This window comes from Thamnophis elegans, chromosome 2 (assembly GCF_009769535.1).
Source record: "Thamnophis elegans isolate rThaEle1 chromosome 2, rThaEle1.pri, whole genome shotgun sequence".
Classification (NCBI taxonomy): domain Eukaryota; kingdom Metazoa; phylum Chordata; class Lepidosauria; order Squamata; family Colubridae; genus Thamnophis; species Thamnophis elegans.
This window is the reverse complement of record NC_045542.1, coordinates 166,587,313-166,611,403: the sequence shown is the minus strand read 5'-3', so window position 1 is coordinate 166,611,403 and position 24,091 is coordinate 166,587,313. Positions and strand designations below refer to the sequence as shown.

At 41.4% G+C, this 24,091-nt stretch overlaps 1 protein-coding gene across 1 annotated transcript; it reads right to left on the bottom strand.

Moving 5' to 3' along the window:
- Positions 1–6,721: 6,721 nt before the first annotated feature.
- Positions 6,722–12,167, bottom strand: LOC116503778 (zinc finger protein 2 homolog). Its single transcript, XM_032210400.1, has 2 exons — positions 11,922–12,167; positions 6,722–10,158 (listed from the first exon to the last, which is right to left on the bottom strand). Exon 2 carries the CDS (start codon positions 8,962–8,964, stop codon positions 6,943–6,945), a length of 2,022 nt encoding a protein of 673 aa, XP_032066291.1. The 5' UTR covers positions 8,965–10,158; positions 11,922–12,167; the 3' UTR covers positions 6,722–6,942.
- Between the last annotated feature and the right edge of the window lie 11,924 nt (positions 12,168–24,091).

The window sequence follows — 24,091 nt, the reverse complement described above, 5'->3', positions numbered from 1 at the left end:
CCCAGAGTACATCAGCCCCGATGCCCATTTATCAGGAGACCGTTGCCTGGACAAGAAATGAGATTTTGGGATTTTTGGGTTCTTCCTATGTCTTGTAAGCATTTCTTGTTGCACCTTTTGGGTATGGTATTGGGAATGGGAATCTTACTTTTAATAATATGGGGAGCATTTGAGTATGAACACAAAGGTAAAAAGAAAATAATTGAGGATATCCAAGAGATTCCTTTTCCACATAATCGCTCAAAAAGAGCAATCATTCCGCACTCCAATGGGGAAAACTGCAATTCTCAAGGGATGTGTGTTTACCCTCATAATACCTACGGAGAGGCCAATACACAAGTTACCTTAACTTGTTATTTAAAAAATCCGAAAGCACCGTGCTTAATTAAATGGCGATTTTTGCCTGCAAAATACAAAAAGGCATTCCAGTATGTGAGAGGTATTTCCAACCCGAAAGAGAATAGCTGTTTATCACACATTAAAATAAAAATTACAGAGAATTCGATAGGTTGGTATCAATGTATACAATACCAAAAAGGGTTACCTAATAAAATAATGAAAACAGAAGTAACTTCAAGAGCAAGTATAAAATTTCCCCCAGTTAGTGAGTGGTTTTTAGCATTATTGAGTTATCAACAGGAGATGGGAGGAGGTTTATATAGTCATTTACACAAAACAGACTGCTCTTCAGGTTCTTGCACGCCCTTGTGTCTTCACCTAAATCTTACAAAAATTAATTCTCATTATACTCATCATAACCCGGCTCCCACTACCAAATATCTTACATTAGGAATTGGCATAGATGGGACAGGGAAAGATCCTTATGGTTCAATTGCCATAAAAACTGAATTAACAAAAGTAACTAATCAGCCTGTAAAGTTTTTTTGGAGTTATGAACAGAAAATTGAAAAACTTAACGATTTACCCACACCTCCAAGAGCAAAAAATATGTTTATTAACTTAGCTCAGGAGGTGGCTAAAGAACTTATGTTAAAAAATTGTTTTGTATGTGGAGGAACCACTATGGGAGATCGCTGGCCATGGCATGTACAAGAAGCAAATTATACTGAAATAGCACTATGGAATGGGAATTTTACTTTTAATAACAACTTCAATGAAACCTGGCAAGTCACCTCCCATATAGTAGGTCATATATGCTATACCAGAAATAAAAATAACCAAACCAAAAGAAATAAACCTATGGGATTTCTAAAATGTTCTAATGAATGGGAAAATAATACTTGGGTTTCGCAAACTAATATGACCCAACCTGAAAACTCATTGCTGAAAGTAACTAAATTACAAGGGCTTTCAGACCCTGAAAATGATACTATTGTGTGGAATTCACCTGATGGATTATATTGGATATGTGGTAACTTTGCCTATAATATGTTACCTGCAGGATGGTATGGGTCATGTATTTTGGGAGCCATTCAACCTTCATTCTTCCTAATTCCTATAGAGAAAAAACAAAAATTGGGAATCCCTGTATACGATACTCTTGAAAGACGTAAACGTTCAGTAGATCTCTCTAAAGGGATTAAAATAGGAAACTGGAAGGATGATGAGTGGCCACCCGAAAGAATTATTGCATATTATGATCCTGCAACATGGGCACAAGATGGTTCATGGGGCTATAGAACCCCTATATATATATGATTAATAGAATTATTAGATTACAAGCTGTATTAGAAATAATCACAAATGAAACTGCTTTGGCTTTAACAAAGCTTGCAAAAGAGAGCGTGTTATCAAGAACTTATATTATGCAAAACCGTTTAGCTTTAGATTACTTGCTTGCCGCAGAAGGTGTGGTGTGTGGTAAATTTAATCTTAGTAATTGTTGTATACAGATAGATGATTCTGGAACTGTAATAGAGAAAATTACTCAAACAATGATACAAACTGCACATGTACCAGTACAAACATGGAAAAGCATGTTGGACACGGATGGATGGCTAGGAGGTATTTTTAATAACTGGAAACAAGGATTATTTTTTATTGGGATGATCTTTCTGGGATTGACCATGTTGCCTTGTCTTATACCTTTGTTACGTTCCACTATGCAAAGTATAGCTGAGGCTGCAGTCCAGAAGCATACATTATTAGTGGCTGCCGATACACCAGAATTAATAATTCCTGGATATCCGATGAATAGGGAATTTATAAGAAAAAAACTCCCCATGGCAATTGAACCCCTTTTTAAAAAATAATAAAAGGGGAGTTGTGGGAATCAAGGCTGTCGCCTTAAAGCTAGGCAGCATAGCTAAGGAAATAAAGGATAATAAAATTGTCTGAAATTGTCTGAATTATAACCTTAGTGAAAAGTTGCCATAGCCATGTTGAAGACAGCCCTGAGATAATCAAGATAATATTTGGAATTCATCCTGAGTGTCTACATGAAAAAACAGTTCCTGTCTTCTGAACCGTTAAGATAAACACGCAGAATTAAAAAGCCTTGCACCAAAGATATCCTTTTGCCCTCACGATCATAAAATGCAGTCTAGCGTAGCAAGATCCAGTTACTCCCAACATGCTTGTGCTGAGTTATAACTTTTTGTTACTCCCTACTGTGAACCACTTCTTATCTCCTGTCCAAGGCCAGTCAACTGAAAACCTTTGTTTTCCTTCCTGCCTCCCTTAGTCAGGATGTTAATTTATAGAATACTGTGAACTCTTCTTTTTGATTGATTGTGCCAAATGTTGATTACATATGTGCCTTTGATGTGATAACGATGTAATTAACTTTGCCTAATAAAAAGGCTCTCTGAAAGAGCAGAGTTAAGCCATTTTCACCCAAGATCAGCCTCGTGTCATCCTTTAGCGTGATCTTTAGCATTAAGTCGTGAAAGTGCTTCATTTAGTTGGGGAGACCTCTGCTTTTCAGCAGACGCTGTCTCTTCAGCTGAGCTCTATATATACTGGTATGCAGGAAGGCCAAGATGTTAGTGTAAAACAGGCAGGATTTACTCTAAAGCAGTGGTTCTCAAACTTTTTCAGTCCACCGCCCCCTTGGTGCTACAAACTGATCCTCAGTGCCTCCCACACAGTGGTGGAATGCAATCTTTTTTTACTACTGGTTCTGTGGGCGTGGCTTGGTGGGCATAGCTGGGGATCATGTGACCGGGTGGTTTGCATGACGGAAGGAAGATAGTAACAGTAAAATTCAAAACTGTAACAATTAATTGCACATTTATTCAAAATCCAATTTAAAAACCTTTTTAGTTAATGTTAATTCAACACAATTGTTGAACATGATCCAGTGATACCAGGTTCTCAAAGTCTGATAGTCATTTTTCAAGAACCTTAGTAACGTAGTAAACTCAGTAAAATTTAGTAACTACTTCACTGTTTAGTCAATTCTGTGTAATACAGTGCATGCCTGATCATTCACACACACACTGCTGCCTTTTGTTTCCCCCCCCCCAAAATAACAGGGTGGGGTGGGGGTAGAGAAGGAAGAAGACTTTGTTCTGTGGTATCTGCCATTTCAGAAATGCTCATTAGACTGCCCCACGTGATCAGTCTTTCCGTATTCCTCAATATATTGGTGCCCAGCAGCTGGTCAAAATCCTAGTAGTACTTATGGAGCTGTAGATGATACTGTGGCAAAATACAAGTCTTGCAGCTCATGTATACTTACACAACATAAGAGTGATGCCATTGTTCAGCCGTGATACAAGATGGTGATTTTATAGCGTTTGTGACTGATATGTGACTACTTAACTGGCTCCACTCTCCTGAAGACCTCTCATCATTAACTATTAAAAGCCTATAAATAACCCTTTGAAATTTGAGGGGAGCGAAAACCCTGTTTATTTGTTTATTTCCAATTTTTATTTATAATGGCGCCCAGATCAAAACAGGCAAAGCGCTCTCTTACGAAGGAGTTTAAAGAATCTGCTATAAAATCGCTGCCCTTGCCTCCTACGCCATCTGTTGGAGATTTGTTAACACAGGAATCTCTTTTTCAAACGCTTAAGGATTTCAGACAGGAAATTAAGGAATTTGTACTGGATTTATATGACAAACTTGAGGCCAAAATTGCCCAAATAAAGGTGGATATGACTGGAGTTATGTTGGTTATGACAGATTATATTGCTGAAATGGAGGACAAATTGGAAATTTTGGAAGAGGCTAACCTTAATCTGACTTCTAATATCCAAACGCTACAACAAGAAATTGGAAATGTTCAAAAACAACTTGTTATGATAAATTATAATAGGAAAGCGTTTGCAATAAGAGTTAGAGGACTGCGCGAAAAGGAACAAGAGAATTTAAAACAGACTTTTGCTGAAGCTTTTAGTCGTTCGGTGGGAAGTCCGGGACTTAATTTTGATTGGCAGATTCAAAAAATTTATCGCCAGAATTCGCGTGTAGCAGAACAGCGACAGCTCCCGAGGGACATAATTATATACTTTTCCACAAAAGAATCCAGAAATGCGATTATACAAAAGTTTTACAATAATAGGCTACGAATCGATGGACAGGATTTGACTGTTTTTAAAGAAATTCCATTTCAGATGTTGAAAGCAAGGAGAGACTATACTTTTTTAACTCAAGAACTTAGAAGCTCCCAGATACAGTATAAATGGGAAGCGCCAGAAGGTATTACAGTTACATTTGAGAATCAAAGATATCGTCTCAATTCTGTTCCGGAAGCTCGAGATTTTTATTATAAGACTCTGAAGGCGGGACTTCCTGGTTCACCCGGAAACGTGGAAAGACAAGGAGGAGAGGACAAGCAGCGGACCATCTAACTACAAGACGGAGGGCGTTGTTCTCCCCCTCTCGGAGAGGCAGAAGAACTTTGCGATCTTTGTTTGGTATAGAGGGGTGGAGCTGGATATTGATGAAATATTGGGACTGAACGAGGCGGTGTGGATTCTGGACACACATTTTATGGGACCTATATGCTTGAACTCTAATCTAAATTGCCCAGGACTTTAAAGTGAAGAGAAAGATCGTAATTTTATTGAATTTTGGTTTGGGATGAATGGAGCTGGGAAGCGAGGGTAGGTGGAAGGGTAACGTAAGTTTGATTAGATTACCTTGAGGTAGAAGGCAAACTGATCTTTGTATAAACTGTTACTTGAATATAAGGTTAAGAAAGACTATTTGGAGAATCTACAGGAAGTTGGGGTATATATCAAAGAAGCAAGGGACGAAGATAAGATACATATGGAATGATCTACAGTGGTTAAATTTTAATAATGATGGGAGGCTGAGCCTAATGCAAAGAGTTCTTTTTTGTGTGTGTGTGTGTTTTCTTTTTACTTTTTTTGGGTTATTCCCCTTTTTTCTTTTTTTTCTTTTCATTATTTTTCTTTTTAATCTATTTGACTATAAGATATCCTAGAAGGTGTTTGATAGAGAGTTGTGCCGGGTGTGGGACCTGGGAAGTCGGAGGGGATTAGGGAGGGGGGTTCATTGGGGTGGGGGGTGGGGGGGTGGAAATACAATTTCAATATATAGAATAAGAAGAATGCACTTGTATACTGTTGTTCCTTATCTTTTCTTTTTATTTTTCTCTTTTTTTTTCCTTTTCTTTTTTTTTCTTTCCTTTTTTCTTTTTAGCTCAATTTTAGTAGTTAAGAATTGAATAGATTAATGAATAGAGAAATGCACCAAAGTGAGAAGTAGAGGGAAAGAAGAGGGAGAAGTAAGGAGGGAGGAAGAGGGGAATGTAAGGAGAGTGAGAGGGGAAGGTAAGGAGGGTGAGGAAGGGGAGAAAGGAAGGTAGGAGGGGAAAAGGAAGTAGGTGGGGTGATGGTTAGAGGGGAGAAATGAAAGTTGGAGGGGGAGAAGAAGGGGTGTATGGAGGATGAAAGTGCCAGGTTGGTTTTATACGCTGGACGATGAGTTGTGTTTAAGGTTTTTTTTATGTCTTTTTTATTGCAAATACTCAGTATATAAGTGATTGTATAAAATTGAAAAATGAAAATGAATAAAATATTTGAAATGAAAAAAAAAATGAGTGATGCCATTATCCAGGTTTATCTGTGACAAAGGTCTCACTGTGCATAAATATCAAGATAGGAAGGGCACTTTATTAAAAAAAAAACTGCAGTGTTTTGACTCCATTTGGTTATAAAACATCTTGTTTGGCATACTGGAACATTTGGACAGCATTTTCTTCTAATATGGGATGTTGTTCTATCATAATTTTGTTTTGCTTTGTTTTTTCCTGTATGTGACAATAACCAACTTTAGACCACTTTTTTATTTACTTTTTTTTAAACTGTATATGTTGGAAATGCTTATTCCTCTTCCACAATCTCCCCTATATTTCAGCGTTCAATTAGATTACTTTGCAACTGAAAGTTTGAGAAACCATCCCAAGTACCCTTCCTCCCGCTCCAGAAACTAATAGTTAGCCATTTTTCATTTTCCTTTTCACGCCACTTACAAATTTAATCATGAGAAATGTTTGAGCAAAATTAATCAGGCCAAAATTCAATCAATTTCTCATGTATACTGGGAGATCACAAATGAAATTCAAGCATTCTCTAAACTCATCTATCTTTCCTCATATGAATTACCTTGTGTGTAATAAGGGATGATTTATGCTTCAAGTAATGATCGCAGACTCGACAATTCAAAGATTTCTACACGGTGTGAGTCCTCTGGTGTGCCACCAGGTTGAAATTCTGACTGAAACCTCCCCCACAATTAGGACATTCAAATGGTTTCTAACCTGTGTGAGTCCTCTGGTGTGTCTATAGGCTGGAACTCAGACTAAAACCTTTCCCACAATCAGGACATTTGAAGGGTTTCTCTCCTGTGTGAGTCCTGGTGTCTCACTAGATTAGAATTATCACTAAAGCTTTTCCCACAGATATGACATTCAAATGGTTTCTCACCTTTGTGAGTCCTCTGGTGTTTCACCAGGCTGGAATGATCACAGAAACCTTTCCTACAGGAAAGACATTCAAAGGGTTTCTAACCTGTGTGAGTCCTCTGGTGTGCCACCAGATTGGAATTCTGACTAAAACTTTTCCCACAAATAGGACATTCAAAGGGTTTCTCTCCTGTGTGAGTCCTCTGGTGTGTCACCAGATTGGAATTCTGACTAAAGCTTTTCCCACAGATAGTACATTCAAAGGGTTTCTCTCCTGTGTGAGTCCTCTGGTGTTTCCTTACGCTGGAACTGTGACTAAAACCTTTTCCACAATCAGGACATTTGAAGGGTTTCTCTCCGGTGTGAGTCCTCTGGTGTTTCACAAGACTGGAATTATCACTAAAGCTTTTCCCACAGATAGGAGATTCAATGAGTTTCTCTCCTGTGTGAGTCCTCTGGTGTCTCACCAGGTTGGAATGAACACAGAAACATTTCCTACAGGAAAGACATTCAAAGGGTTTCTCTCCTGTGTGAGTCCTCTGGTGTGTCCGTAGGCTGGAACTGTGACTAAAACCTTTTCCACAATCAGGACATTTGAAGGGTTTCTCTCCGGTGTGAGTCCTCTGGTGTATCACCAGATTGGAATTCTGATTAAAGGTTTTCCCACAGATAGGACATTCAAAGGGTTTCTCTCCTGTGTGAGTCCTCTGGTGTATCACCAGATTGCCATTCTGATTAAAGGTTTTCCCACAGATAGGACATTCAAAGGGCTTCTCTCCTGTGTGAGTAATCTGGTGTGTCACCAGATGGGAATTCTGACTAAAGCTTTTCCCACAGATAAGACATTTAACGGGTTTCTCTCCTGTGTGAGTCCTCTGGTGTGTCCGTAGGCTGAAACTCTCACTAAAACCTTTTCCACAATCAGGACATTTGAAGGGTTTCTCTCCTGTGTGAGTCCTCTGGTGTCTCACCAGATCCAAATTTTTAATAAAGCTTTTCCCACAGATAGGACATTCAAAGGGTTTCTCTCCTGTGTGAGTCCTCTGGTGTATCACCAGATGGGAATTCTGATTAAAGCTTTTCCCACAGATAGGACATTCAAAGGGCTTCTCTCCTGTGTGAGTCCTCTGATGTGTCACCAGATTGCCATTCTGATTAAAGGTTTTCCCACAGATAGGACATTCAAAGGGTTTCTCTCCTGTGTGAGTCCTCTGGTGTGTTCGTAGGCTGAAACTCAGACTAAAACCTTTTCCACAATCAGGACATTTGAAGGGTTTCTCTCCTGTGTGAGTAATCTGGTGTGTCACCAGATGGGAATTCTGACTAAAGCTTTTCCCACAGATAAGACATTTAACGGGTTTCTCTCCTGTGTGAGTCCTCTGGTGTGTCCGTAGGCTGGAACTCTGACTAAAACCTTTTCCACAATCAGGACATTTGAAGGGTTTCTCTCCGGTGTGAGTCCTCTGGTGTGTCACAAGACTGGAATTATCACTAAAGCTTTTCCCACAGATAGGACATTCAAAGGGTTTCTCTGCTGTGTGAGTCCTCTGGTGTCTCACCAGAAGGGAATTCTGTTTAAAGGTTTTCCCACAAATAGGACATTCAAAGGGTTTCTCTCCTGTATGAGTCCTCTGGTGTCTCACCAGAATGTAATTCTGTTTAAAGGTTTTCCCACAAATAGGACATTCAAAGGGTTTCTCTCCTCTATGAGTCCTCTGGTGTCTCACCAGGTTACAATTATCACTAAAGTTTTTCCCACAGATATGACATTCAAATGGTTTCTCTCCTGTGTGAGTAACCTGGTGTCTCACCAGATGGGAATTCCAACTGAAACGTTTCCCACAGTCAGGACATTCAAAGGGTTTCTCACCTGTGTGAGTCCTCTGATGTGTCACCAGATTGGAATTCTGATTAAAGGTTTTCCCACAGATAAGACATTCAAAGGGCTTCTCTCCTGTGTGAGTCATCTGGTGTTTCCGTAGGCTGAAACTCTCACTAAAGCTTTTCCCACAGTCCGGACATTCAAAGAGTTTCTCTTCTGTGTGTGTGGTCTTGTGTCTCAGGAGGTGGGAATTTCTAATGAAACTTTTCCCACAATCTCCACACTTATAAGGTTTCTCCATGGAGTGAATCCTCTGATGTATTTTCAAGTACGATTGAAATTTCTCCCAGAGTCAGGACATTGAATGGGTTTTTCTCCTTTATGGTTCCTCTAGTATTTCACAAATTGGAATCATAACTGAAAGTTTTCCAACAATCAGGACATTCAAAGCATTTATCTCCTATGTGAGTCTTCTGATGTATCACCAGGCTGGAATTGTGACTTTCCCATAATCAGGACATTCAAAGGGGTTTTCTTCTGTGAGAGTTGTCTGGTGTCTCTTCAGATGGAAATTTCTAATGTTGTTTTTCCCACAATCTGGATACTCATACAGTTTCTCCCTGGATTCAATCTACTGATGTGCCACCAGACTAAAATTGTGACTAAATTTTTCCCCACAATCATGACATTCAAATGGTTTCACTTTTGTGGGAGTCCTTGGGTGCTTCACTAGGGTGGAATTCTCACTGAAACTTTTCCCACAGAAAGGATGTCCAAATGGTTTTATTCCTGTGTGTGTATCCTTTAGTGTCTCAAGACCTGAGAATTTCTAATGTAACTTTCTCACAATCTGCAGTCATACGTTTTTTCCCTCCTGTGAGTTATCTAATGTAGCACCATGTTGCCATGCTCACTAAAACATTTACATTGGGAGCACTTCCCTCTTGTGTGGTGATACTTCCATGAACCACAAGGGAGCTGTTGTGACCATAGTTTTTGCCACATTCAGGTAATTTGTATGGATTTTCTCCTTTCTGGCCCCTCTAGTACATAATCAGTTGTGATTTGCAATCTGTGCTTTTCCCACAATAGGCAAATATATGGAGCTTTTTCACAGCTGATATACTTGAGGAGGTCAAAATTATGGACAATGTCTTGTTTAGTGGTGCTTTCATTTAAGTCGTCTTCTTCCTCACAGAGAGAGGCCTGCATTACTGTCTGCCTTCCTCCCCACGGACTTCCACATATATGCCTCTTTTGCTGAATGATATAAAATCTACGTTCACCTCTCATTCAATTTATCCTTGAGTTCTCCATAATCTGCTTATTCTTTCTCAATTTTCTCTCTTTTGTCAGCTGCTGGAGGAAGAGCAGATTTGTATGGTTTTCTGCAGGAAATGGAAAATATTTTGATTTCTGCCTTGATTTTCTTCCCTTTTCACCACTGATTGTTATTTACAGTTGTCCAGAGTGCTCTTATTGCCATCCTGGTCATCTGTAAGATGCAAAGAAAAGTGTAACTTTACTTGTTTATAAAATGGTTAGAGATGAAGTGAAAAAAGAAGTATACACCACTTTTGTTCATGGAAGTCCTCAGCTGCAAATAAGGGCAGAAAATACTGTCTACAACCCCTCTGGTGACATCCTTGTTCAAGTAGTCCTCACTTAACCTCCCGCAATTGGAACTGATATTTGCGTCACTAAGCAGCTCAATCATTAAGCATCTTGTCACATGACAGTGCCAACTTATATCTGTTCCTCTGTAGTTGCTAAGCTAATTACTGTGGGTTGTTAAAGGGAATTTCATATGACTGTGACTTGCAATTTCCTGCCAGTATATCCACTGATTTTGCTTGTCAGAAGCTAGCTGGGAAGGTCACAACTGGGGATCATGAGTGTGGGATGCCGCCGCCATCATAAATGTGCAACTATCGGCAGAACCCAAATTGGTGCAATTCCTTCTCCTGCACCTTCAAAACCAGAGTCACTACTAAAGTGCGGTCACGGAACAAGTGCTAGGATTACCACAAATTTTGTGGACCAGGTGCACATCTGCTTCTAGTGTGTAACTTTGAAGGCTCAGGAAGGAAGTGGTAAGTGAGGACTACCTGTGCAACAAAGATGCCAATAGCTATTTTTTAGAAAGTGCTGGATTAAGCACAATTGAATCCGATTAATACATGGATGGGACAGGAAATACCATACTTATTGGCAAGACATGGAAGTTAAAAAACTTGTAAATGTTATTCATCTGTCATTTTCAATACACATGTGGATTACAAACTATATTAAGAGGGCAACATCAAGATATAATGGAAGACTTTAGCTACCCTGATATCAACTGGGAGACAAAGTGTACAGCAAGCAGAAGATTGAATAGATCGTAACCAACTTAGCTGACAACTTTGTCATCCCAAAGATAGAGGAGTGAACTAGTGGAAAAACTATACTCGACCTAATTCTTACTAATAGGGAAGCGATAGAAGGAGTTGTAGTTGTCGGAATCTTGGGCGTGTGACCACGTCTTACTGGAATTCAATATAATGCAAACACAAGCAATAGAATATAACCCAACAAGTGTCTTAAACTTTAGAAGAGCTGATTTTAACAAATTCAGAGCCTAAGCAAAATTTCATGGATAAAAAAGAGAAAATAATGCAGGGAGTGTGGGAAACTAGGGGTGACATGATAGCCATCTTCCAATACTTGAGGAGTTGCCACAAAAGAGGGAGGGGTGTCATCCTATTCTCCAAAGCCCCTGGAGGCAGGACAAGGACCTGCATGGACACTCATCAAGGAGAGAAGCAGCCTAGAACTAAGGAGAAATTTCCTGACACTAAGAACAGTGAACCAGTGGAAGGTTTCCCTTCAGAAGTTGTGGATGCTCCATCATTGGTGGCTTTTAAACAGAGACGTTTGTCTGAAATGATATTGGGCCTCCTGCTTGATCAGGGCGTCGGAATAGAAGACCTGCAAGGTCCCTCCCAGCTCTGTTACAAACCCTCCAGTGATGAGAGCACCCACAACCTCTGTGGGGAAGCCATTCCCGAAGAATCAACCTTCACTGGAAGGAGACTTTTTCAATCTTCCCATCAGAAGGAAAATTGCAGCCACCAGTTTCACAGCGTGCAGCACCAGTGGACTTAAATTTGGGGAGGGAGGGAACCTGCAGCAGCAGCTGAGATGCTTCAGCCCAGTTGCTTCTTTGCTTCCAGGCCGTGGAGGAAACCAAACAGCCCGACTTACTCCCGGACTCACCTTCCAGCTGCTGCTTCGATCATGAGAAGAGCAAAAAAACCGCTCTGCACACCACTCTCCTCCCATGAGTGATCCGGAAGAGGAAGTTCAGCTGTCTTAAAGGTACTTTTTTCAAAAGGCAACTGGACTTTCTTTCTTCTACGCTTCCCGTCGCTTTCCAACCTTTCTAGCAACACAGTACTCGATGGTTTTAACTCCTTTAAGCTCAACCACAGGTATTATCCGTTTTCTAGGCATAGTGTTGCCTGTTTGAGCACCATCTTCAGATAGGAAGCAGAAAAAAATCCTTCTCAAGTTTCTACTTAAGGTGTTTGCACTGAAATAAAGGACACGTGTGGGAAAGGGTGATATGGAAACCACACCAGGCTTGCTAAAAATACATTGCTACAGGATGTAGGCATGGCTACCTTGGTATTTTCCTTATTGTGTCATATACTGTCAAACAACCAGCTGTGTTTCCTGCTTGGGTGACTAGGTAAAATATAGAAGCGTGCTGAAAAAAATATACAGGCTCTTTCCCAGGCTTTCTCCAAATCTGAATACAGGTATTCCTTGATTTCCCACCGCACTCGAGCCCAAGATTTCTGTGGCTACGCGAGACAGTTGCTGAGTGAGTTTTGCCCGCTTTTATGACGTTTCTTGCCCCAGTTGTAAGTCAACCTCGGCAGTTGTTGCGTTAGTAACATGGTGGTTCAGTGAATCTGTCTTCTCTATTGGCTTTGCTTGTCAGATGTGACAGGGGAAAAACCTGGTTATGAGCAGAGCTGTACTTAATAACAATTGGACAGACAGCACACCACAAAAAGTCTCACTCTAGGACTCTGAGGTTTATTAGAATTTAGAGCATAATAAACATAAAGCTCTTACATGAATCACATTGCAATGAGGGTCAATCAGTCAAGGAGATGGCTTGAGACTGATGGAACGCCTCCCATTCTTCACTCTTGCCTTATATACTTTTAAGTCCACAAAGGCACATGACTTTCAGGATTCTGACACCTGGTCATAAGCAACAGGGCAGTTGCTCATTCCTTCAGCCTAAACGTCACAACATTAACTATTTTTGTATATGTGACCAACATACGTTTTCCCCAGGATCTTAGCCCACCACCAACCACTATATTGCCAGCTATCCTGCTTCCAAAACACATTTTCAACATGCAAAGTGTAATTTCTACATACTCGGGAGACAGAAGTCCATCACACACAAGTCCACCACTGACTTTTCATATGTTAATCAATGCTGATTTGTGTGCTGGGTCTGCAATCCCCAAAACATTCATAAATACATCCATTTCTTGATTATAACCTATGATACAACATGTTAAAGCAGGTTTTAATATTATTAACATTATAAAAAAAGATGTTGAGACTCTAAAAAGAGTGCAGAGGAGAGCAACCAGGATGATTAGGGAACTGGGGATTAAAACATATGAAGAACGGTTGCAGGAACTGGGCATGGCTAGTCTAGTGAAGAGAAGGACCACAGAGAGGAAGGGGGTCAAGCTGTTTTCCAATCTACCGGAAGGTCAGAAAAGGAGCAATGGATGGAAACTGAACAAGGAGAGATTCAACCTAGAAACAAGGAGAACTTTTTTGACAGTGAGAACAATCAATCCATGGAATAGAAGTTGCCTTTGGAAGTTGTGGGAGCTTCATCACTGGAAGCTTTAAAGAAGAGACTGGACTGCCATGTGTCAGAAATGGGTCTCCTGCTTGGGCAGGGGTTGGACTAGATGACCACAAGGTCCCTTGTAACTCTGTTAAACGTGAAGCAGATCCAGATGAAGGTGGAGAAAGAACTTCAAAGAGATACTATAACAGCATCAAATAACAACTGTTGAGGCTGTTGAGAAGTGCAAAACCAGAATGTCGTCTCTCCCTCAACACCTGAAGTGGTAAAAGAGGAAGTAAAAAATAAACACACACAGAAAACTAAAACTTAGTTGAGGGTTACAAAACCCCTTTTTTCTTCCTTATTGGTTCTCTTTCCAAAACTTCTAGACTTATTTTTAACTTTAGCTCTGTAGGAAGGGAACTTCACCAAGACAGTGTTGTACTAGGAAGACCAGGCCAGAAACCTCAAAAACAGTATTGTCACAAGAACCAGACTAGAAATCACTAGAATAAGAATACAAACGTTGACTCAAAATACCCAAGTCAGAGAAATAGAAACTCTGAACGCATTTTAAAAGAACCTACTGATGATAATTACAAGGGTATCTAGACAATTAGAAACAGCTGCAGAGTACAAATAATACAAAAGATCCGGGAGGTGCAGGAAGAAGTTACCTTTGAAATAAAGAAAGGTCAGAGTGGTAACAGAGAACCGATTAGCTCAAGATTTCATCATAAAACAGTTAAGAGGGAAATACATTGGACACATGATTAACACCAAAAGACACTAGGGCTCATCCCTGCCCCACGGAGATTACTTTAGGGCAGAGGAATAAGAGCAACACAGGATTAGAACCATTAGCAAGGGCACACACAAAAGGCAATAGGACAAAAGTATTGTAGGAAGTTAAAACCGGCCCTCTGCTAGAAAACTGAAATATCCTGGGAAATATTAAGAATGCAGAATATTATATTTGCCTGGATGTAAAAAGGGAGAAACCTGTTTTTAAAGACAGAGTAGCTTCCTGGAGCTTCCCTTCGTCAATGAGCCCTGACAGCCTGAGCTAGTCTACTTTACATAATAAAGGTAGGATTAGCCTTCCACAGAAACTCACCACATGGCATCTGAAACTCAGTCAAACTTTGGACTCAAAACACAGCTTACAAAGTTGCCTCTGCATGGCCCCATGGAAGCCTGACAACCAATCAGAATACATTTCTTACACAGGAACAGGAAACAGAGAGGTGGGGCCGAACAGAGAGTATAAAGCCAGGAGCTTTCAGCCCTTCTTTCTCTTTTCTTCTTCAACCAACATCTTGAAGCAGGTGATCGCCTTTTGTGTTCAGGATCTCAAACCATGTGACCCTGTCCACCATTAAACCATCTTTCCAAGCAGCCTCCATGTTTCCAGTGTCTTTTTCCCCACTTGGAGTTGAACCCAGAGGGACATTTCTTCCAACAGTAGAAAGAAAGTAAAAGGACTTCAAAAAGGAAAATGGAATAAAAATGTACACTTATTGTATATCGGTGTCAGCTCACCCAGGAACTCTGGTCCACCTCACTGTTGGTCTTGCCTTCCTGAAAGAAAATTAAAAAAAACAACTTTGCTTCCTAAATTCTTTTGCTCCAGCTGGGAAATCTGAACCCACGGAGGAAACTTTCTTTCCTTCCAACACCTCCTCTTTCAATTGATATGCTACGTTATAGGGATCTATGACCTGCAGGTGTTGAGAACCTCTGCATGCATTTCCAACACATAGTCCTTGACTTATAAGAATTCATTTAGTCACCGTTTGAAATTACAATACCACTGAATAAAGCGACTTTTGAACGTTTTTCTCATGACCATTGCCGGATAAACCACATGATTGGGGGACCAAAATTCCATCCCTGGGATTGCTCCCCTCCGTCTCTCCCGTTTCTCTGACTGCCTCGGGGTTGGACTAGAAGACCTCCAAGATCCCCCCTCCCCACACACTGTTATTCTGTTAAAGGACGGTTCCTTCCAACTGTGCTGCTCCGCATCCCTTTCCCTCCCCTCTTCCCTTTCCCTTTTCTTCCTTCTTCCCACCTGGGGAAATGCTTGGAGGGGTGATCTTTCAAGGTAGCTTCTTGGGGCGCTCTTATGATCGCTCCTGCAGTCCCCACCTTCTCCTGTGGGAGATTATTCCATCAGCCCTTCCCGATCGTTTCCCGTGACTTCCTTTTTTCTCTCCTGTGCTGTTTCAGGTCCAGAAGGCTTGGGGTTTAATGGATGCTAACCCGGCTGGAGGGAAAGAGGGCGCTCCCTCTCAGGAGCTGTTGTTTCGGGGAGTTGCTCTGGACGAGCCACCTCCAGAGAGAGTATCAGGTAAAAGCTCCTTCTGATGCCCTCACCCTCAGGATTGACTTTTCACCAGAGTTAATTTCATTCGTGAATTCCTTTTCATTGTTTAATTTAACTGATTTTAAAGTCTTGTGTCCATTTAAACAGCTATCATCCTTTTCCTATAGGCCAGCGTGTCCCAATCTTGGAAACTTTTAAGCTATGTGGACTTCAACTCCGAGAATTTTCCAGCCAGCATAGGATAACTGGCTGGGGAATTCTGGAAGCTGATGTCCATGTGTTTTAAAACTGCTAAGGTTAAGAAATAGGCTATTCCAAAGGGCAAATCCCACCTGTAAAACTACTTTTTGTTTCTCTTCTGAGTATCTGATGGGGAGGTGAACATTATATGCGTCAGGATTCTGATGCTCAAGAGTGCAGAGAAGAGTGCACAAAAGATGATTGAGGGAGTAGAGGCTAAAACATATAAAGAATGGTTGCTGGAACTGGGCATGGCTAGTTTAATGAAAAGGACTAGAAGTGACATGATAACAGTATTCCAGTATTTGAGAGGTTGCCACAAGGAAGAGGGACAATCAAGGAAAAAAGCAGCCTAGAACTGAGGAGAAATTTCCTGACCATGAGAACAATGAATCAGTGTGTAACATTTTAAAACATCCAACATTTATGCTCACTAATTTGACAGACAACTCTGATGTACAAACAAAGGATTATTGAGTTGCGTTTGCAAAGGCAGGCCTCCAAGTCCCTTGCCAAGTTGGATTGACACTGCAGGTGTCATAAATATGAGCTTGTTGCTGCCAAGTGTCCAAAGGTTGATCATGTGACCACGGGGATGCTGCAATGGTCATACATGTGAAAAAGTCCTCTTTTTTTAGTGTCATTGGATGTGTTGGCCCAATCCAACATTGAGTTAATTTTACCCAATGCAATCAGGCAATGAATCATGCCAAATTAAGGGAAGTGAGTTCACTCCCTCTTTGTTGGTGCCAGGCCAAATCTAGTATTAACAACTCAGCACAGCTCCCTGGGATATGGGATGGGATCTACGTGAGGCATCCAGAATCCACCTCTGTGGTGCTTTAATGCATAAATTCATGGCTGAGATCATCTGCCTCTGAATCCAATCCCTGGTCCTTCCAGACCTTTCAGTTTTCCTCTCACCCAATGTTAGCAGCTTCTATGTATTGTTGCTGTGGCTGCAAAGTACTGGTACTTAAATAAACTGATTCCCTAGTTAGCTTAAATATATGTAGAATTGTCCTTCTGCACTGTAGCTTCACCAATATGGTTATGGTGTTTGATAGCAAATTATTCCTTTGCTTTTATTTTCACTCATAGACACTATGATGGCTTTGTCTTCATGTCCTGGAACCCCAGTTCTTTATAGCAGAGGTTTAACAGCGGTTCAGCTTCCAACTCAGGTAGGAAGAATCTCCCCTCCCTTAAAGTGCCAGTCTGATCTATTGAAGAAGCCCCCAATAACAGAAGGCAAGACAAGAAACAATGGATGGACATTAACCAAGGAGAGAAGCAACCTAGAATTAGGGGATTTTTTTTTGTAATAGTGAGAACAGTTAAGCAGTAGAATGGCTTGCCTTCAGAAGTTTTGGGTGCTCCATCACTGGAGGCTTTTAAAAAGAGACTGACTAGTCATTTGTCTGGAATGGTATATAAGGTCTCCTGCTTGAGCAGGGGGTTGGGCTAGAAGAGCTTTAAGGTCCCTTCCAACTCTGTCATTGTTATAGTATCGGGTTAAAAAGCACACCCAGAGAGCTCAGTTAATTCAATGCACAGTTATAGCAATAGCAGTAGACTTATATACCGCTTCATAGGGCTTTCAGCCCTCTCTAAGCGGTTTACAGAGAGTCAGCATATTGCCCCCAACAATCTGGGTCCTCCTTTTACCCACCTCGGAAGGATGGAAGGCTGAGTCAACCCTGAGCCGGTGAGATTTGAACCGCTGAACTGCTGATCTAGCAGTAGCCTGCAGTGCTGCATTTAACCACTGCGCCACCTTGGCTCAGTTCCCCATACTTCTTACGGAATATTAGTTTAACCTGCGCAGAGCTTCAGTAAAATGGGAAAAAGTAGCAAAAGATGAGCAAATTAACATTACAATTGGGTGCAAAACCTTCTGGTCCCCATTAGGTGGGGGTTGTAGCAAGAGTGGGATGACCATGTACAGTTATATCTGAGTCTCCCCTCATTGGAATACAACCAGAAAATACAGGAAAGTTGCATGCAGTATTCAAAAATTCAGAAACAGCTTTCTGAGGGTAACATGGCAAATATTTAGTGTGACCTCCCTCCACTTTGCTCCTCTAAAACTAAATAGACTGGAACCCTGCATGCTGTCATTGCTACCACCTGTATGTGCCCTACTATTTCATGCAAAAATGACTGTTGTCTATCTTTTATACCAGGTTTGTGCAAGGCACACTTGAGCACTCGACAGTTATTGGTATTTCACTCTGCTTATTCCTTCAGTATGATTTGCATCATTTGAATGATTGGCCTGGGATTCCTAGATAGTCTCATCAAATAACCACAACTGAGTGCAAAATGCCTGTTGCTAAAAGCGAGATTCGTTAAACGGGTTTTGCTTCATTTTAAGACTTTTCTTGCCGCAGTTATTAAATGAATCACCATAGTTGTTAAGTTAGTAATGCGGTTATTATGCAAAACTGGCTTCCCCCGTTGCCTTTGCTGCAACCGTCATAAAAATTATTCAGTGGCCAAGCGGTTGAATTTTGGTCTCGTAGTGAATGCTGCAATGGTCATAAGTGTGAAAAACAGCCACAAGGAACTTTTTTCAGTGCCGTTGTGGCTTCAAACAGTTACGAAACTACTGCAAAATCCTTCGGAGGACTGCTTCCCTGAGGTCGTCTCATAGTGATGTGTTTTAAGCTGGGGAATCACAAGGATTGTTTAGCTGCCCTTGTGAAATAATTATCAACTCTGTGTTGTGGCTCAGGGACTCCTGAGTGTAGGATTCCTGCACTCTTTTTTTTGGGGGGGGGGGCTTCTTCCTTGTCTCCTATGCTTGAGCTTGACATCTTGTACAGAGACATGTTGTATGAATGTAATTCATTGGCAGCTTCCCAATAAGACCAACGTTCCATATCATTCCAGTCAAAATGCCAAAGGACACAGAACTTGACAGACATAAAATCTTACTTTTGTATCAGTGGCACTCTCAAAGGGAAAACAACAAACAAACATTGGATATTCAAGATGTGGTATTCAAGATTGAAAATTATGGAATGGTTATGAAATCTTTGCTAAAACAACAAGGGGGAGGTGACCTAAGACTTTTGCACCGTGGCTTTATGGGATAAAAGAGCTTGCTGAAGGTGTGCTCAATGTGGATTTTGAGCCAATCAATCAATCAATCAATCAATCAATCAAACTAATCAGAATAGAACTAGAAGGGACCTTGGAGGTCCTCTAGTCCAACACCCTGTTCAAGTGGGAGATCCTATACTATTTCAGGCAATGGGTTATCCAGTCTTTTTTAAAAAAACTCCAGTGATGGAGGAGCACCCACAACTTCTGAAGGCTACCCATTCCGCCCCCCCCCCCCCCCCCCAGCCTGACATGCTTGTATGCCTCCTGACTGAGTGAGCAAGTGAAAAATCCTTCCAGTCTTTGGGACTTTAGACTGAATTTCACCCCTGCTGGAAGCGCTCAGATGACTGGCGGCCAACAGATCCGCAGGCAGAATTGCGCCCTGCAAGGGGGCCATCTCCAGCACTCCGCTGCTACCTCCTTTGCCTCTTAGGCCCCCCTGCCACCCCCCTTGCATCTTAGTGCCCCCCTGCTGCCCCCTTACCTCTTAGCGCCCCCCCCCTAAGTCATCCCACCGCCCACTTTGGGAACCATTGCTCTAAAGGGAGATGAGAAAATTCCTTCTGACTCTGACTTGTAAACTGTGGCAAATGCTGTGTAAACCCCCCAGTGGATGTTGGTGGGGTACAAAGACTTTGAGAGAGATTTCCTTGTGTTAGATTTCAATTTGTGAGAAAATTGAAAATGTTGAGGTGGAGATTGTAGCCCCCATTTTGTCAATGGGCCATTAAAATGCCCCAGCTAGTCTATTCTATATAACAAAGTTCTCCCCTCTTCCGCTCCAGAATGGTGAGATTAAGGCATGATAGTATTAGCCCTTTACCCATCTCACCATAGGGCACCTGGGAAGTGGTAATGCTCAACCAAACTTGGACTAAAAGCACAGTTTACAGAGGTGCCCCTGTATGGTCCCATGGGAGCCTGACAACCAATCAGAATATAAGCACAGATTTAAAGCTCAGAGAGGGTCTTTCAGCATCTCTCACTCTCTTTCTTCTTCACCCAATATCTTGAAGTATGTGATCATCTTTTTCCTAGGCATCTCAAGCCATGTGGTCCTGTCCACCATTAAACCATCTTTCCAAGCAGCCTCCATGTTTCCAGTGTTTCTTCCCCACTTGGAACTGAACCCAGAAAGACATTTCTTCCAACAATTCTTAGTCATTTTAGGAGATATGCTGGAAGTTGAAGACTGCCCTGTTAGGATCAATGATTAAGGCAGCCTCCATCCCTTCTCCAATAACTGGGCTTCATCCCCTTCCTCTCTTCCGTTTCTCTGGCTGACTCGGGGTTGGACTAGAACAGTGTTTTTCAACCTTTTTTGTGCAAAGGCACACTTTTTTCATGAAAAAAATCACGAGGCACACCACCATTAGAAAATGTTAATTTTTTTTAACTCTGTGCCTATATTGACTATATATAAAGTAATTCTCTTGAATCCTCCGCGATTGTTGCTACGGGCGCACGCATGGGACGTCAGTGACGTCCCTGCGTGCGCTACCTCCCGGCGGTCCCCGCGTTTTTAAAGTAAACGCGGGGCCGCAGGGACATAATAGAGGCATCCCTGTGGCCCGAAAGCAACTTTCGGGACACAGATAATGTTCCCTCTAATTTTTTTCAGTGTGAGCAGAAAAGTATAGTGTTTGAGCGGCATATTTTCATGCTTGAGCACCTGAATTTTTTTCACAGATGTCACCTAAGACAACAACGAAATCAGTATTATTTGAAACTCAAAGTTATGTTTATTCAAGGTACCCGCTTAATTAAAAGTGTTATATAATATCAGTATCACTTAACAACGGTCCTGCTTAGCAACCAAAATGTTGGCTCAGAAACTCTGGCATTGAAGCATGCAAGTCTTAAAGCTGTGAAGTTACAAGACCTTTTCACCCCTCTTTAGAAAAAAAAATCCCAAGGGTCTTCAAACCTGACAGCTTTAAGCCTTGTGGACTTCAACTCCCAGAATTCCTCCTCCAGTCATGTTGCAGCAACGTCATCTGCGTGGATCTGCTCTATCTTCGGTTTTTTTTCACAGGGGGCAGGGCTGCCGCTAAAGATGCCAACGAGCCCCCGCCGCCACTAGAATAGCTGCTGCCGCCTCCTCCTCCTCCTCCTCCAACAGCACCAACATATTTGTTGCCCAGTGCTGCAGCCGAGGTGAAGCCTCCAAAGCTCCCGCAGGCACCCCCGCCCATGGCAGCGGCGGCGGTGCCTCTCCCTCCGCTCGGAGCACCTCAGCTGGGCTCTGGGTTACCCCTGCCGCCGCCTCCACCTCCGCGGTTTTTCAGAAGCCATGAGGCCTTTTTCCCTGCTCCCCCCCCTCCGCCGCCTTCCTACTAGCTCCCGTGGCCAAATGGCTCCTCAAAAGCACGGCAGAGGAGGAAGGGGGAGGGATAACACGGGGGCCAGCTCAGGTACTCTGCGTGGAGCCTCCACACACAACCGGTGTGCTCCACAAACGTTCCTGCTCACTACCTCAAAAGGGCCCTCGCTGTTTCTCCAGGCAGCCGTCGCCCCTCCGTCCAGCCGAAGGTCGCTCCTGGCCAGGCAGGCTCCCCGCAGCTGCTCAGAGGCTCGCTCTCCTCCTCGTAGCCTTGGGTGGCTCCCAGCTCCTCTGCAATACAGCCAGTCCTTGACTTAGCCTCCATGCAGAGCACCTGAGCTGGCCCCCGTGTTATCCCTCCCACAGTGGTTGAAAAACACTGGACTAGAAGACCTCCAAGGTCCTCCCAACTTTAGACAGTAATTAGACCACTTTTTAATTTACTTTTTAAATATGTTGGAAATGCTTATCCCTTTTCCACAATCTCCCCTATATTTCAGTGTTCAATTAGATTAGTTTGTAACTCAAAGTTTGAGAAACCACCCCAAGTACCCTTCCTCTCGCTCCTCGCTTTTTAAGGCCACTTCTACGAATGGAGCGAGGAGGCAGAGGGGGGCTATCCTCTTTCCCCCCCTCCCCTCATGTTTACCTGTGTTGCATTTCTTTTTTTTGAACAGAACTTTTTTATTTTTCTTTAAAAAAAACACAAATATGTCATCATTTGTCAATCATTAAGACATTGAAGTACAATTTTTTTTTGTTGTGTGTACCCCTCCCTCCCTCCGCCCCCCACCCCCCTCCTCCTTCCTCCCCCCCCCGACTTCCCAGAACCCGTACCCGGTATGGATTTTTAACTAACACAGTCTAAAATCTATTGAGAAAAAAGAAATAAAGAAATTAATGACATTCTAGATTGACCTTAGCTTCTTCTTACTGAACTGACTTTTAACAGTTTAAATCATTTCTGATCTTAAGCATAGGCTAACTGGAATTTCTTAGTCCCGTATTTATTTTGTATATAGTCAATCCATTTTTTCCAGTCTCGTTTATATCTCTCATTTGAATGATCTTTGAGATATGCCGATATTTTAGCCATTTCAGCTAAGTTTGTTACTTTCAATGTCCATTCTTGGATTGTAGGCAAGTCTTCCTTCTTCCAATATTGCGCCACCAACAGTCTTGCTGCAGTTATCAGGTGCAGAATCAAATTGGTCTCTACCACTGTAAAGTCAGTACATATACCTAGTAAAAATAACTGAGGACTAAACTTTATCCTTCTTTTAAAAACATTTTGCATGACCCACCATATTTTTATCCAAAATGCCTTAACCTTTTGGCAGGTCCACCATATATGATAATATGTAGCATCGAGAGAACCACACCTCCAACATTTAGGCTGTACATTCGGATACATAGAAGCCAACTTTTTAGGATCTAAATGCCATCTATAGAACATCTTGTAAAAATTTTCTCTCAGATTTTGAGCTTGTGTAAATTTCACATTTCTTACCCAGATTCTTTCCCATGTATCCAACATTATTGGTTCCTCAATATTTTGAGCCCATTTTATCATACAATCTTTAACTAATTCTGTTTACGAATCCATCTGTATTAATACATTATATATCCTCTTTATATGCATTAAGCTTTGATCTCTTATTTGTTTAAACAGATTATCCTCAACTTGAATAAAACCAATTTTTTGATCTATTTTCCACCTAGCCTGTAATTGCCCATACTGGAACCATGTTTGAACTACCTTCTCCTCTTTTAATACCTCTAAAGATTTTAATTGTAATACCCCCCTTTCCGAGGTAAGAAGCTGTCTGTAGGTAATTCTGTCCTGTTTTTGTGCTGTATTCATATTTTCAATTGAGTGTCTAGGAATTGCCCACATGGGTATCTTGTCATTTAATTTATATTGGTATTTCTTCCAGACCCGCAATAAAGCATTTCTTAAAATATGACTTTTAAAGTTCTTATCCAATTTTTTGTTGAATAACAGGTAAGCATGCCAACCAAATAGCAGATCGTGTCCCTCAATATTCAATATTCTATCATTGGTTAAGTGAATCCAATCACTAATTACAGATAATGCCACTGCATCATAATATAGTTTTAAATTAGGTAGTTTCAATCCTCCTCTCTCACGTACATCTTGCATTATTTTCATCTTTACCCTCGGCTTCTTTCCTGCCCACACAAATTTGTTGATACCCTTCTGCCATTCTAAAAGGTTCGCATCTTTTTTTAGTATAGGTAACATTTGGAAGAGAAATAAAAATTTTGGTAGAATGTTCATTTTCACTGCCGCTATCCTACCCAGCAAAGATAGGTGCAATTTCTCCCATTTTTTCATCTCTGTCTGTATGCTATGCCAAAGTGGTTCATAATTATGCTTATATAATTTCCCATTTGAAGTTAAAATGTTAACTCCAAGATATTTCACTTTTTTAACTACCTCACATCCTAGCATCACTCCTAATTCTTCCTTTTGTTTAATATTCATATTTATAGCTAATATTTTGGTTTTTCCTAAGTTTATTTTAAAG

Bases quoted from the DNA above. Each gene is read 5' to 3' on its own strand.
- LOC116503778 (XM_032210400.1), bottom strand. From the start codon at position 8,964: ATGGAGAAACCTTATAAGTGTGGAGATTGTGGGAAAAGTTTCATTAGA.